This window comes from Apaloderma vittatum, unplaced genomic scaffold, assembly GCF_000703405.1.
Source record: "Apaloderma vittatum isolate BGI_N311 unplaced genomic scaffold, ASM70340v1 scaffold25754, whole genome shotgun sequence".
NCBI classification, from domain to species: domain Eukaryota; kingdom Metazoa; phylum Chordata; class Aves; order Trogoniformes; family Trogonidae; genus Apaloderma; species Apaloderma vittatum.
This window is the reverse complement of record NW_009711351.1, coordinates 2,615-15,937: the sequence shown is the minus strand read 5'-3', so window position 1 is coordinate 15,937 and position 13,323 is coordinate 2,615. Positions and strand designations below refer to the sequence as shown.

The following is a 13,323-nucleotide window of genomic DNA, read 5'->3' as shown; positions in this document are numbered from 1 at the left end:
TCTTTCCTGCCCTAAGGATTAACCTTTCCTCATTTGTTCCTGTCATGCTCATTTAGCCACTTATCCTGGCTCCTAGTGTTGCTCTCTTTATCCTCACGCTCCTACCCACAGCTTCTCTTTCTTTCCAAGCCTGGTCTGACATGGCTTCATGTCGTAGTGAGCTATTTTGACTTCCACTTGACTTTTGTCTTGCTTCCTCCATGTTTGAATTAGATCCTTTCTTCAAACACGCTGCTTGGCAACATAAGAGCATGCAAACAGTGCGGGGAAGAAGCAGTGGGGAAATGGGAACTTGTGTTTCATTTGAGATGTCCACAGAATTTCAGTCTGCATGGCTTTTATGCTGCATTTAGAGAACAAAATAATTGACATTTGTTCTTTTTTTGTATTCTACATGTAAAGCGAAGCTATCACCTGAAGTTTACTCCTGTGAGATTTGGAGAGTTAAGAAGATTTTTATCTGTATTCATCCATGTCCTAATTTTTCTTGCTGCTGGTTATCAGAGGCCAGCTTTAAAAGGCTACTTTAATTTTGAGAGGTCTACTTTTTTTAAAAAAAATTTATTTTTCTGGTACTAAAGAAAGTCTGTATTACCCAGCATGTAATGGGTATCTCCAATTTTCTGGAACTAAAAGAAAGCAAAGTGTAAGTATGAGTTAAGAAGAGACATTTGGCTAACACATGGCAATCAAAAGAAGACTACTTTCTGATTCGAGGCTGTTGCGGACCGTAGTGTTTGTGATCAGAGCAAGCTGAGTTGTATTCTGTTAACTCTCAGTCCATCTCGGGTAAAAGTCGTCTTTAAAAGGGTCACTTCACAGCATGGCTTGGAGAACTTTGTCTTTTGGCAAAAGGTGACCCGGGTCATCGAGCTTCCGAGCGTATGGTGCTGCTTATATGCAAGTGGCTGCAGAACAGGTATGTCATTTACCCCTAAGGCCAAACACATTGGAAAAGTCTCTTCCATTTTACAGATGGCTGCTGAAACTCTTGGCTAAAGCTTTTTGTAATATCCTGTCACTTTTGGCCACTTCTATAATGACTTTTATTTTTGCCCTACAAACCATATTGCTCTGGAACTGGTCACTTGAATCAGCTTCTAATTCATATCTAATGAATTTCTATTTCTGCTGGATCTCATCTTGAATAGATATGAAACAACTACTGAATTAAAAAAAAAAGTAAGTGCCTTAGAACCAGTAGAGAGAATCATTTCATGGAAATTTGTTGGACATGGCTCAAATTTTTGTTCTGGTGCTATGAATGACCCTCTTTTTTGGTGTTGATTATTCATAACTGGCTTATATACTAGAAATATATCATTAAAACGTATTTTTTAAAAAATGGGATTTTTCTGATAGTTCTTTTGGGTTTTGAACCCAATTGGGTTTAATTAGCAGAAGGTAACACCAATAGAACACCATCCTGCAAGACTTCATTTGAGGTTATACTTTCCTAATAAGTTTTATCACCACTGCAGTCAAATTTACCTCAGCAAGTAGAGATTTCTCTTTGTTGCTGTTGCACACTAATAAGTTCTGCCTGTTAATAATGATAGCTGGTTTAGGAATAAATACTGGAAACAGGAGACAGTGTGAGTGAAAGAGCAAAGAAAGTCTTTAAGGGATAGGTAGCTTTCAGTAAAAGCATTAGAAATAAACTGTGTTTATTTCTTTAGAAATAGTCTGTTGCAGAAAAAGCCCACAAAAGTTTAATAATGAGGACAAAGCAGCAGAGTGGATGGTTTACAGCAAGCTGCTGTATCCTCTCCAAAAAGAAATATAATTACTCAAAACTGGGAAGTCTGTATACATCCATCTAGGATTCCGCTTTAATATGGTCTTTCCAGGTTAGTGTGAGATGAAGTGTAAGGGGTTTTTTAGGTGTTTTTTTGTAATGGCTCCAGTGACTGCATTTAAAAGTCTTGGAGCCTCAGAATTTGCATGAAGAGGAATGACTGTATTATCTCCATTTTGGAAAGACTCAAATGATAAATATTGTGGGATTTGTGTTTTTGTGCGCTACCATAGTGATTAGATTTTAGCTTTTACTTTGCACCTGTTGCCAGTGTGCACATATGGCTCTTCAAAAATGTTAAGCAGTGCCTGACATAAATAAATTACTAAATCCACTCCTCCAGAAGCCTCAGCACCTATTCTTAACTCCTTCCCCACCTGTGCTAATAATTACATCACCCAAAGAGCTGCTGCGGTGCGAGTGTACCAGATGTGGCCTGCGGGCCCGCAGAGCCAGACTTTGACGGTATGTGAGCTTTGTTTTTGTTGCTTGCATAGTGTTGTGATTGTGAAAGATGGTATTAATTGAGGTGAGCTAAGATTAAGATTAACCACTGCAGTCTTAGCTGGTTTTGGACTTAGATGGTTTTGGACTTCTCTCTGTTTCTCTTTGTAACCTGTCAGTATTTCCTAAAGAGTGAAACAAAAATACTGGTAGCTCTGCTTGTGGGTCCAATAACTGTAATAATCCAGTGAAGATAGTATAAATCAAATCTAGTTTACATCGGAGAAGGGCCATGTACTAGATTTTTGTGAAGCGTAGGATGTCGGGCTTTCTTCTGGCTGATTGAATGTTTTACTTTGTGTAATTTGACAGTTTTCTCTTGTGGGTTATTAGAAGATGTGATGTTAATATTTGCATAGAAATGAAAGAATATGTAGTTCTTAATTATGTTATCAATATGGTCATTGGCAGCAGAGTGGACAGTAATCTTGAATTCAAACTGCATGGATGGTTAATTCACACAAACTTCAAAAAAGCAGATAAGGAGGAAATCCTATGAGGTGCTAAACATATTTCAGGATATTGAATGATATGCAGAGATGTGTTATAGGGAGAGAGAGCATAGAAACATAAAGTGGAACACATCTGTTGTGTTCAGGGGTGGTTGCTTCATCTTTAGTAACAGCTGTCACTAATGAAATCAGGTTGTTAGGTAAGATTTATTGGGAGCTACTGATTTATTAGCATCTCCAGAACTGTACGAGTGGGAAGCCCTGTGTGTGTGCACAGAACCCATCGCTGGCTCCATCCTCTGGTCTACACTCAAGCAAAAGACGTAGAATTATTTAGGTTGAAAAAAACCCTTAAGATCGAGTCCAACTGTTAACGTAACACTACCAAGATCACCTTTACTAAGTCTGCCCCTTCTGCTAGCCACAGATCGGTGTAAGGTGCTGGGCTGCCTCCTTCCCACCCTGGTCCTGCACCCAGGAGTTTTGCTGGGCTGCCAGGGGTCCTCCTTTACACCTTGGAGGCATTTGTGCCCCAGCTGTGCTTCAGGTAGAGTGATGCGTCGATTGGTAGTGTCCCCTACCTGTAGTAGTGGCACCTCTCAGACCTGCCCCTCTGCCTGCTCTCGCCGGGATGTTGTTCTGAACTTTTTCTGTAGGGCGGGTGCTGTAGCTGCCTTCAGCCTCTCCTGCTGCCTGTGTGTTACTCCTTTACGCACAGGGCACCTCGCGGTGCAGGTGGCCTTGTCTCCTGGCACTGGCGTTGATCTCATCTCACGAGAGAGTGCTGCTTGCACATCTTTATCCAACCGCCAGCTAAGTGAACTTGGTGGTGTAACTTGCTCCTTTTTGAGGACGCGTGACCATTGAAATGTGTAACGTAGCACCTTTGCAGAAAGTATTGCTGCTCAGGTGTGCTCGGCTTCAGGCAGTACAAGCTATATCCAGAGAAAACAAAAATAATTCTTGTGTGTGCTTGTCTGCTTTCATTTCCTGCCCTCTATGAATCACTTTCAGGCTAAGATCAGAGTCCTCAGAACTGTCCTGAATTTTCCCCGTTTAATCTTTTCAATTTTTGAACTCTTACCCTCTGTCCTCTAACAGTTGCACTTCAAATCATTGCTTGTCTGATGGACTTTCTGGCTGCACCCATTTCTTAGCTTGTCCAGGACAGTTCCCATTTGAGTAAAGGACTATGCCAATATAGTGGCATGTTTATTTTTTAGTCTTTGCTTCTATTTTGGCATGAAAATTAAAAGACTTCCCGGAAGGTTAAAGAGGAACTGTGTATATGATCCATCTGAAATATGTAGGTGATTTTAAGTATCTTAATTCTTTCAGTAGCTCACTGTTAGCTAAACAAGACCAGCAAGTGGCATCACAGATAATCTACAAGTTTCATACGATTGCTTTGCTTTGGATACTTACATCTGGAAGTTGTCTTTACAATAGTAAAATCTTTTATTTAAAAGAAAGTAGCTATCATGTATCCAGGAAAAATAGCTGCAGACTTGAGGAAAATAGGCTTGACATAATCTTATATGTGTAGGTCAGTTTTGTAAGTGAGTGTTTTTTATGTATAATACATATAAATTAGAAGCAACGTATCTAAGTAAATTTTATATGTAAATATATGATTACTTAAAATACAATTATATATCTTTGTGAGCTTTTTTTTTTTAAAGGGTGAAAGTGCTGCAGGAATATCAAGACAGCCCTCAACAAAAGAATCAAGGCAATGTGCCAGACCCGGAGGAGAAGGTAACTAGAGGGAGGATATTATTTCTGTTAAATATGCTGGAGGGTTATTGAATAGGAATAGCATAAATACTTAAAATATCCGTGTTTATTATTTTTAGTGCTTGTTTTATACTCCCAGTCTGCATAAATGAATCCAACAGGCAATTCTGCATGAATTTGATACATAGAGTGTGGTACTGAGTTCACTTTGCTCACATTCCTCATGTAGAATTGCAGATACAAATTCACCCTCCTATTGATATTTATTGTGTTCTCTCTGAATGGATTTTTTAGTTGGTCTACAACTATTTATTTTTCTATTCGTTTCATAAGAACTGTTTCTTTGCTTAATCTAGCAAGTTTAGACAAATACGCCTTGCAAAACTTTGTTGTTTGTTTTTTTTCTGTCAGTGAGGATTAGTGAACATTATGTCTGAGTTGGTAAAATTATTGCATGTTACCTTTACATAAAGTCACAGGTAAAGGTTTGTTAAATGTTTACAGCACAGCAATATTCAGGGCCATGTTTTTGTTTTAGTAAGATTTATGATGCGTTGTTAAAGGTTGTTTTAGTAAGATGAAAGACATTTGTGAGGCATATTTTCTTTCCTGTAGGGGTAGTTCATACAGCCATGAACCCTGAATTTTTACCTTTATTCCTTACTAATATTTGGGAAGAGTGCTCTTCATAAATTTGGGAATCCAAACTTCACTTGTTTTCTGAATTTTTTTCAATTGTTTTTCAAGGATCTGAAGTCTTAGCGTTTGGTCTTTAGAAATTTTGGGTTTATAAATTAAAAGACTGTATTTGTCTGGGCTGGTGTCAGGCTTGCACCTTGTGATTCGAGTTGGAACAGGGAAGGTGATCTTGGTATCATCAGTACTGAATTCTGTCCCATGACATCGTCCACAGTAGCTCAACCAGGTGTAAGGAACCAAGCCCTTCTGCAATTCTGCTGAGAGTGCTGGGGAAAGGAGGACGGAGATTTGTTTGTCACAGAGGAATTTTTAAATGAGAATCTGTAAAAGGCCCATCTCTTTGGGCCAGCTGGAGTCACTCGTGGTAGCGGTGTGGCCACTACCTTGAGTCTTGGCAGCAGACAAGAGGTAGCTCTGGATTTATTTCATCCTTGCTTCAGTGCCAAGTCTGTCAAGACTGTCACTTGTGATAGTGGGTCTGTGATATCTGTGTTTGCCCGTTAGGAAGTGGATTGATAAAAATTGTGGTTGTATTGATTACAGGCTGCCTTACCAGCCTTTGGATGGTAATCTTTTCTGTGTCTTTCTTGACTGGAGCTGTTTAACAAATGGTAAAACCCATCAATAAACATCTCATCTGCCCCATGTCTGCATTAGTCATGTCTCTTTAGACAAAATTAAAGGGAAGATTCTGGTCTTGAGATGGTTTTAACTAAGCACCAGGCTTGCAAATAAGTAAATTTTATTATATCTGTTAAGGTTCTTCATTGCAATTGATTATGTTACCAGCTTTTGTGTGTAAGTGTGTTGAATATTGTATTTGCATGCTAACTGGAAACTAGATTCTCTTCAGAGTATCCCAAGTACTTAATACTTTCACACGAGAAAGAAAAGAATCTAAACTTACTACTGCTAGCACTTTGTATAAGAAAGCCAAGAGGAAGAGCCTAGACAAACACGTAGGTAAGGAATAAAACTGGACAAGACCTAGACCTCGTATAGCAACAGTGTAACTTCAATTTCTGTCTGCATTTAAATACCTTTTTCCCCCTACTCTTTTATCAGTGACCTGATTATTTACTATGATTTAAAATTTCTTTCAATGGCTTTGTGTCCTGGGTGCTGATATTTTATTTCTAATGAAGAAGTCACTGTACATAAATCAGTTTAGTATGTGTTCAAAAGATACAATAATACCTGTTAAAATAGCTGATTTTGGCTGAAGACTGGTACTGTTTAGGCTAACAAAGCATGAAGATCCTCATAGGCTTGATCTGCCAACAGCACTATTATTAATACATGTAAAGAGATTGTGTTTTGTTATGTGTCGTTCCAAGCATCCATGTTTTCTTTGGGTGGGTTTTGGGGTTTTTTAATAGATTTCCATGTGTCTGAAGCAAAATACTGAAGTTATATCTTAGGTAGTGTTTTCAGAACAATCATTAGCCATGTTTTCAAAAGGACTTGTAGAAAAAATTTTAAAAGATGTTTAGGCACCCTAAATACCTTGGAAAAGAGTTGTCACTTTGGATATGAATGTCTGTTGACGTAGGAGCTTGATTCGAGTTGGTGCTTGAAAATTGAAAATTTTACATCACATCTTGTACTTATGTGCTGTGAGGTTTTAATAATTTTGCAGCTGAAAAATACCATCTGGATTCCCTTAAATGTAGTCATATTTTACTGCTTAGTGATCCTTAGCTGATCCTATAACTTCTTTTATTTCCCAAGATTAGAATATTTATTTTATAGCCTGAACTGGCACTCAACTCCAGTGACCTGACACACCCTGCTTTATAGGATCATCTCTTCCTTAAAATCAGGATCCAGTTTTTCTGATCAATGAAATACATTTAACAACTTACCCTGTGTTTTGACTTGAAGGTAAACATTTTAAAACGCTCCTCCTTTCCTGATGCAGCAAGCCAGTGCACTCTAATTTCAGTTTCCCTAACCAATAGATAGTTTGGGGTGTTAGCCCTCTTTTTATTCTGATGCAGCAGAGCTGCAAGAGGTGAGTGGGGCTTGTAGGTACTCCTGTATGTGATCCAGAGGCTAGTAAAAACCATCTGGAGCTATGCTGGTGCCTGTTGCACCTTGATCTCTGTAGTTAATGGTGATGACGACCAGAACTTTCTATATTTTTCTGATATTAACTGGAGATAAGTAAATGCACAACAGGAAGGTGCAAAAGGGCTAATGTCATGACTAAACCTGTAGTAAGGAAAACCAAAGTGGTGAATGGAGGACTAGGTAAGCAAAACCAGGCATATTTCCTATCCTGGTAGTTAAAACAAGTTTACCTCTGTATGAACAAATTCCTAATGGTATTGGAGGAGATGTTTCGGTTGCTTGGTTTTGTTTTGTTTTGTTTTGTTTTGTTTTTATATCGTTAAAGCTGCATTTATCACTAGTCAAGTAGTGACTGCTTTTATAGTTGGAACATGCCTAGTAGCAAAACTTGCATCATGCAATAGAGACCATTTTTGGTAATTTACGAATCAAACTTTTTAAATTTTATTTAAACTTGCAGTTGGTTTTGAGAGCTGAAAAAAGCTTTTTTCAGACACCGAATGACTTGCTAAATGGAAATGATGAGTGATGTGCTTCTCTTTCCACTGCTGGCTTGGCTTTTCTGCTAAGCTCCAGATCTTGTGATGGGGAACTTGTAGCACTGCTCTGTAGGTCCATAATGAATTTTTAAGTGGTAGTTTCAGTTTTGTTAAATGACAAGTCATCCTGGCCTTACTCAGCACAGGTAAATGAAAGTGCTGGTTGGCCTTTCGCTGCTGTGTGTTAGTCTACACCTAAACTAGTTGAACTCGGCGTTTCTGCCGCAGTGGACTGTGTATTCTTGTGGATGCTTCCCATACCATAAGTGGAGGAGTGGATCCTCCGCTATTGATCTGTATGTCCTGAAAGCTTCAGCTTTATGCTGCATGTGGGAATTTCATTGCTGTTTTGGAAGTGTTGGATGTTCCAACCCAAGCCTTAGGCACTGCTCTATCTAATAAATCTTTGCCCATGCTATCAAAACTGTTGGCTCATTTTTTTTTGGTGATGGAAGTGTTACCTGAGGTGTCTTGGCTGTAGATGGGGGCCCTGGGAATCTGTTCTTCACCTTTGCATTACAGGTAGCTGTTTGCAGATAAGGAGACGTGGAAGCGCTGGGTTGAGTTCCTGGACAGTGCTTTGGGTGCTTCCCTTTTTCAGGTGTTCTTTCCGTATCTGTGACCTTGCCAATTTCTGAATTGGTTCTGCTTCTGCTGCATTTTGAGGAGTGTGAGCACTGAACATATTTCTCCAAGTGAAGGGAGGTGTGTATGTGTGTGTGTATGTATTTTTAGTAATAAGACTGAAGCTAAATATTATACCCATTCCGTTCATATCTTGACAAACTATATGAATGATTTAACTTTTCCTGACCTCGCGTGTTCGATGCATAAGTGCATTCTCAGGAATGGCGTACAAATGGCAATGAAGTGTTTCTCCTTTGTGTCTCTCCACCTTGAATGTTTCTTCTTCCTGGGCATATAACTTATATCTGAATATTTCCGCTTTCATCCCTTGCGTGTTACTTTCCTTTTGTCAACGTCATTCTGTTGCAACAGTGGGAATTAATTTAAGATAATTTGTAGATGATACCGTCTTTCATTTTTTTTTTTTCCAAAAAATAAAATTTGGTTTTGGTATCATCAAAAGTGAACAGTGTTTGTAGACTAGGTTCTTCTAGCATTACCAGCAGGTTGTGGAGTTCAGCTAGCAAAAATTAGGTTTTCTTGCTTGAAATTTCTTACTGGCTTTAGTATGAAATGTGTTTAAAGCTGAAGACTGTGAAACAAACTGAAGTGAGTTGTGCATTCCAAGTAGTATACAAACGATATTATGTATTTTAGCAATTACTTTGGCATTATTAGCTAAATATTGTACTGTTTCACCAGCTATCTGGCTAATAAACAGCATCCGTAAATTGTTTCTGAATTGAAGAATTTGCCATGAGTTTGCTGTAATGTAAGGAGTTCAATCAGCGGTCATGTAAAAAGTCTTTGTGAACTTTGAATGTTGATTATTTACACTCAAGATGATTTATTCAACTAGAATAGCCATTAAAGAAATAAGTGTAACAAGTATTTAGCATGGCTTTTCATTCTTTTTTTATTGCATCTTTGGTTTCATTTGACTATAAACTGTTTTGATATAGGAACTGCAGAAACTAAGAGCGTGGCAGATAGGATTTCGGAAGACAGCGTTGCTAAACTGCAGGAGAAAGCTGACCTGGGACTTAAAGTAAAACAGAAAGGTAGGGAGAATAACAACTTGACTGCCTTGGAACGTAACTTGAGTGCTTCAGGGTTGAACTTGAATCCATGCAGCTAAATGATTTAAGGAGGGTGATTTACACTTAATCCAATTGCTGCCTTGTATTTTAATCACATTTTGTGATTAATGTCCTGGTTTGAAAAATGTACATTCCTTGACAAAACAGTTACTTGTATTTTCTGTTTCCTTACTCGTATGCAAGCTTTCAAAGAGACCAGTGCTTACAGTGTCCCAAAGATAATGCAGGGCTGCCGGGAGTCTCACTTAGTGTTTGCATTTTACAGGATTTTAGAGAAAAATTCCATCTTTGCATTCTTATTTATCCTTTTCTTTTTCTTTTTTGTCTTCAAATTGTATATAGCTCCCAAGACGTATGTTGTTAATGAGGTATTTGTATGCAGCTACAGTATACATGGAGCCATAGAAGCAAAATGTAGGAGGAAGAACTGAGATTTAAGCAAAAAGCTGCATTTTTGTTTTCTCCAGATCCAGATGCTTGACGTAGTTGTGAGAGTTGATACCATGTATGTGGGAGGTCAAAGGCTGTTTCCAAGTCCACCTGTGGCCTTCAGGCCCTCATAGCTGTGTCAGTGTAATGAAACGTAGGCGATTGGCCAAGACATTTGTGTGACCTTACACAAGTGGGAGAACTTGCACGCTAATTCCTTTCAATCTTTTGGAGCTGTCTTGTCTATTGGAATGTATCTGTTATGGAATATAACTTTGTAATCCTGTATTTATAATTTGAATGTATGTCAGAGGAGTAGCCCCAGGTTTGTTCTTGGTTTGGACTGGATTCTTAGGTGGTGTAAGAACCACATTTTGTGTTGCCTGTTCTTTATTTTTTAGCTTTATTCAGTAAGGTAGTATGACATAGCTGTGCATTAGTAAACCTTAATTTTGAGTAAGTTTTTACAGAGATGAAATTGTCCTGCACACATTTAATAGCTTTCACAGTTGGAATGTGAAATCAATTATGACAGTCAATAAGAGCAGCCATTGCAAACAGCTAAGTTGGATGCTATTTGGAGTAATCATAAGACAGTGATCACTTTCCCTTCTTGTAATGTTCTTGTGCCTTTAACTGGAAATGAAAGCTTCAAAGGAGGATTCATTTAGATGAATTAATAAAACATTCCTTGCTGGCTGATATAAATTTGATTTTTCTGGATCTTTTGGAGTATTATTTATACATTCTGCTTCAGTGTTATATTCTGTTTCTGAGCCCTGAAGCTCTGAACCTTTGCTTTATGGGTGGGTGTAATTGTTTTTTTGGTGTGGTGGTTTGTTGGGTTTTTTTCACTTGTAAATGAGGATTTGTCAGTACATCAGTTATTCTCTCTTGGTGTCCTCCATTAGGAATCCTCACTGGCTAGTTCACAGTAAATAAGAAGTCTATATTTAAAGCTTTCTGGCAAAAGGTTGCTTTGACCTGCCTCAACTTGCTCATACATCCCCAAAGTTACTTGGATTCCACTTTCTTTAGATGTTTGCACATAAATGTACCCACTGTAGCAAGAAGGGAGGAACAGCTGGATTTCACAGTCGCTCCACAAAAATATAGGCCTTGTATGAGGCTTTTTCAGAAGCTGATGTTTATGTAAGATTTTTCTGAGCCTTGTTAAATTTTAAAACGCTTTTTTGGGAGTTTGATTGGTACAGTTTACCTCCTCACAGTTTTGATAATTGCATTGAGATACACTTCTCCAGGAGGAGTAGTGCCAGGCTCCTTTCTAAAGTTTATCTCAAAGTAGCCTTAAGATGTCACTCATTCAGTTGAGCCATCACAGCCACCTACCACCTGTCTGCAGAGAACTGGCATTATGTGTAAAATATGAAATACTCCAGCAGAATTAAATGGAAACTGGAAGTCTAACCGCTGCCCTTCTGCAACTCCAAACCTATCTGTGGAGTAGGTTAGTCAGAGAAGAGCTAAAGAGAGTTCTTCCCCAATCTTTTCAAGGGTTTAGGGGGTACTTGGAGCTACTTAAAAGAAGTTATTACAGTCTGTGAACTGCTGCTGCATTTCTTCTGGACTTTTAATTTTTATATTTCTGGACTGTGTAAACTTACTTGGAGAGGTGAGCAGTTCTTGTGCTTTACTAGTTCAAAGTAGATTGGCATTTTCCTCTCAAATCTGTTGTACAGATTGTTACAATCTGCCTTTTACATGTCTCATTTAACTTCCAGGAGTGTCTACTCAGATATTCTATCAAGACAACCATTTTGATCCTCCACTGCCCTTTAACTTTTTAGAAAAGTTTCATTTCTGTTGAGTGTATTTGTTTTAGTGACCAGAACATAGATGTCTTTAGCACAGAAGTGTGAGTTTGTTGGAAACACTCCCTAATGTGTTTGCTCCTGTTCTCCCAGCCCTGGTAGTAGTTCCCAAGTAAGAAGCTGGCTGAAGAAATTCTTGTTGTGTGCTTTATGTCTAACTTGCTCACATTATTCTTAAAGAGTTTATGTTACTTCTCCAAAAAAATCAACATATTTGTTATTTCTGGGTAAATTTGCCGGTGACTTGGGAACATTATAGTGACAAAAGATGAGCACTGAACATACCGATGATAGTTAAAAACTTCTAAAAAGAAAATTATGGTGTTTTTTAATAAATAAAACACTTCTCTGTTTGCCCAGGGAAGTGCAAGGAGCTCGTGGTACAGCCAGCAACAGAACATAACTTTCTGACTCAGGCTTACTCTTAATGTAAGGACCGCTCCAGCTCATGTCCCAGTGACCATAGGATTGGTTGGTGCTCAGTGGTTGTTCCTGTACCAGTAAGACTGAGGGAAAACTTAACATAGTCCTTATGGTTGTTAAGTGTACTTATGTATCTCCCTTACGTTCTCTGCTGGACCATATGGAGAATTAATATACTGTATAAAAATGCAATGTGTGTAAGTAGGTTTAAATGAGAAGGTCCTACCTCTGAAATGGCTGTTTGGAGACTGTGCATAAGCCCATTAGGAAAGTGCAGTAGATCCCGGGAAAGATTCTTGGGTTCTGTCATGGGTTAGGGCTGGGCCGGCCACTAACGCGGACAGATGCTCTCTAACCCCCTCTCCCCCCCCAAAATGGGAAGGAAAAGGGAATGAGGCAGAGAGACTTTCGGGTTAGAGAAGAAAAACTAGAACAGCTTCAATGAAACAATAGAAATAATGGTGGAATGATAAAAGTAAAGAACTGTATACAACTGTAGATAGTAGCCCGATACCAAACCCGACTCCCTCTCCTGATATCAATCCCCACTGGTGCTGCAGAGCAGGAGGCACTGGGGCGTCCCCAGGCTCAGCGGCGGCGGGAGCTGGATACAGGGAGCTGGGTTCGGGAACTCAGGATCCGGATCAAAAGTGGGAGGTCAGATGGAGTCCTCATCAGTGGACACCGGCCATTGCCTAAATTTGCCTAAATTTGAGCTGGTAAAAGCCCAGCTGCCTTGGCCTTTTTCCTTTCGGTGGTGTTATTTGTTGGTTACTTCAGAACAGAAAGCCACTGAAGTGGACAATAGTGTTAGAGGAGCCCTTTCTGTGTGTGGCATTACATGGAAGAAATACTTACCGATGTGATTCATCTGAGCAACCTTTCTAGATGGAATCCAAGAGCATTGAATGCTTTTTAGCTACCAGGATTGTTTATGGAAACACTAAAGCAGAAAGTGGTGGATGATGTCCGTAATGCTGCGCAGTTAGATCGTCAAGGCAAAGATGTCATCTTGTCCTTTGCTGCTACAGAGAATGGTCTAACCTGAGCTTGGCAAATTTGAGCTCATGCCGTTAACTGCGCTGGGATGGTCAGAGTTAAGTCAGGGGG

General features: G+C 39.1%; 1 protein-coding gene across 1 annotated transcript in view; it reads left to right on the top strand.

The window, feature by feature from the left end:
* Positions 1 to 13,323, top strand: part of LOC104272588 (TRAF3-interacting protein 1-like) — a gene marked incomplete at both ends in the record, with an annotated part of 26,396 nt that overhangs the window by 10,498 nt on the left and 2,575 nt on the right. The window contains 3 exons of the mRNA XM_009867625.1: positions 4,437 to 4,512; positions 9,392 to 9,490; positions 12,430 to 12,432. Coding sequence (XP_009865927.1) covers positions 4,437 to 4,512; positions 9,392 to 9,490; positions 12,430 to 12,432 — 178 coding nt within the window. The remainder of the gene's footprint in view (positions 1 to 4,436; positions 4,513 to 9,391; positions 9,491 to 12,429; positions 12,433 to 13,323) is intronic.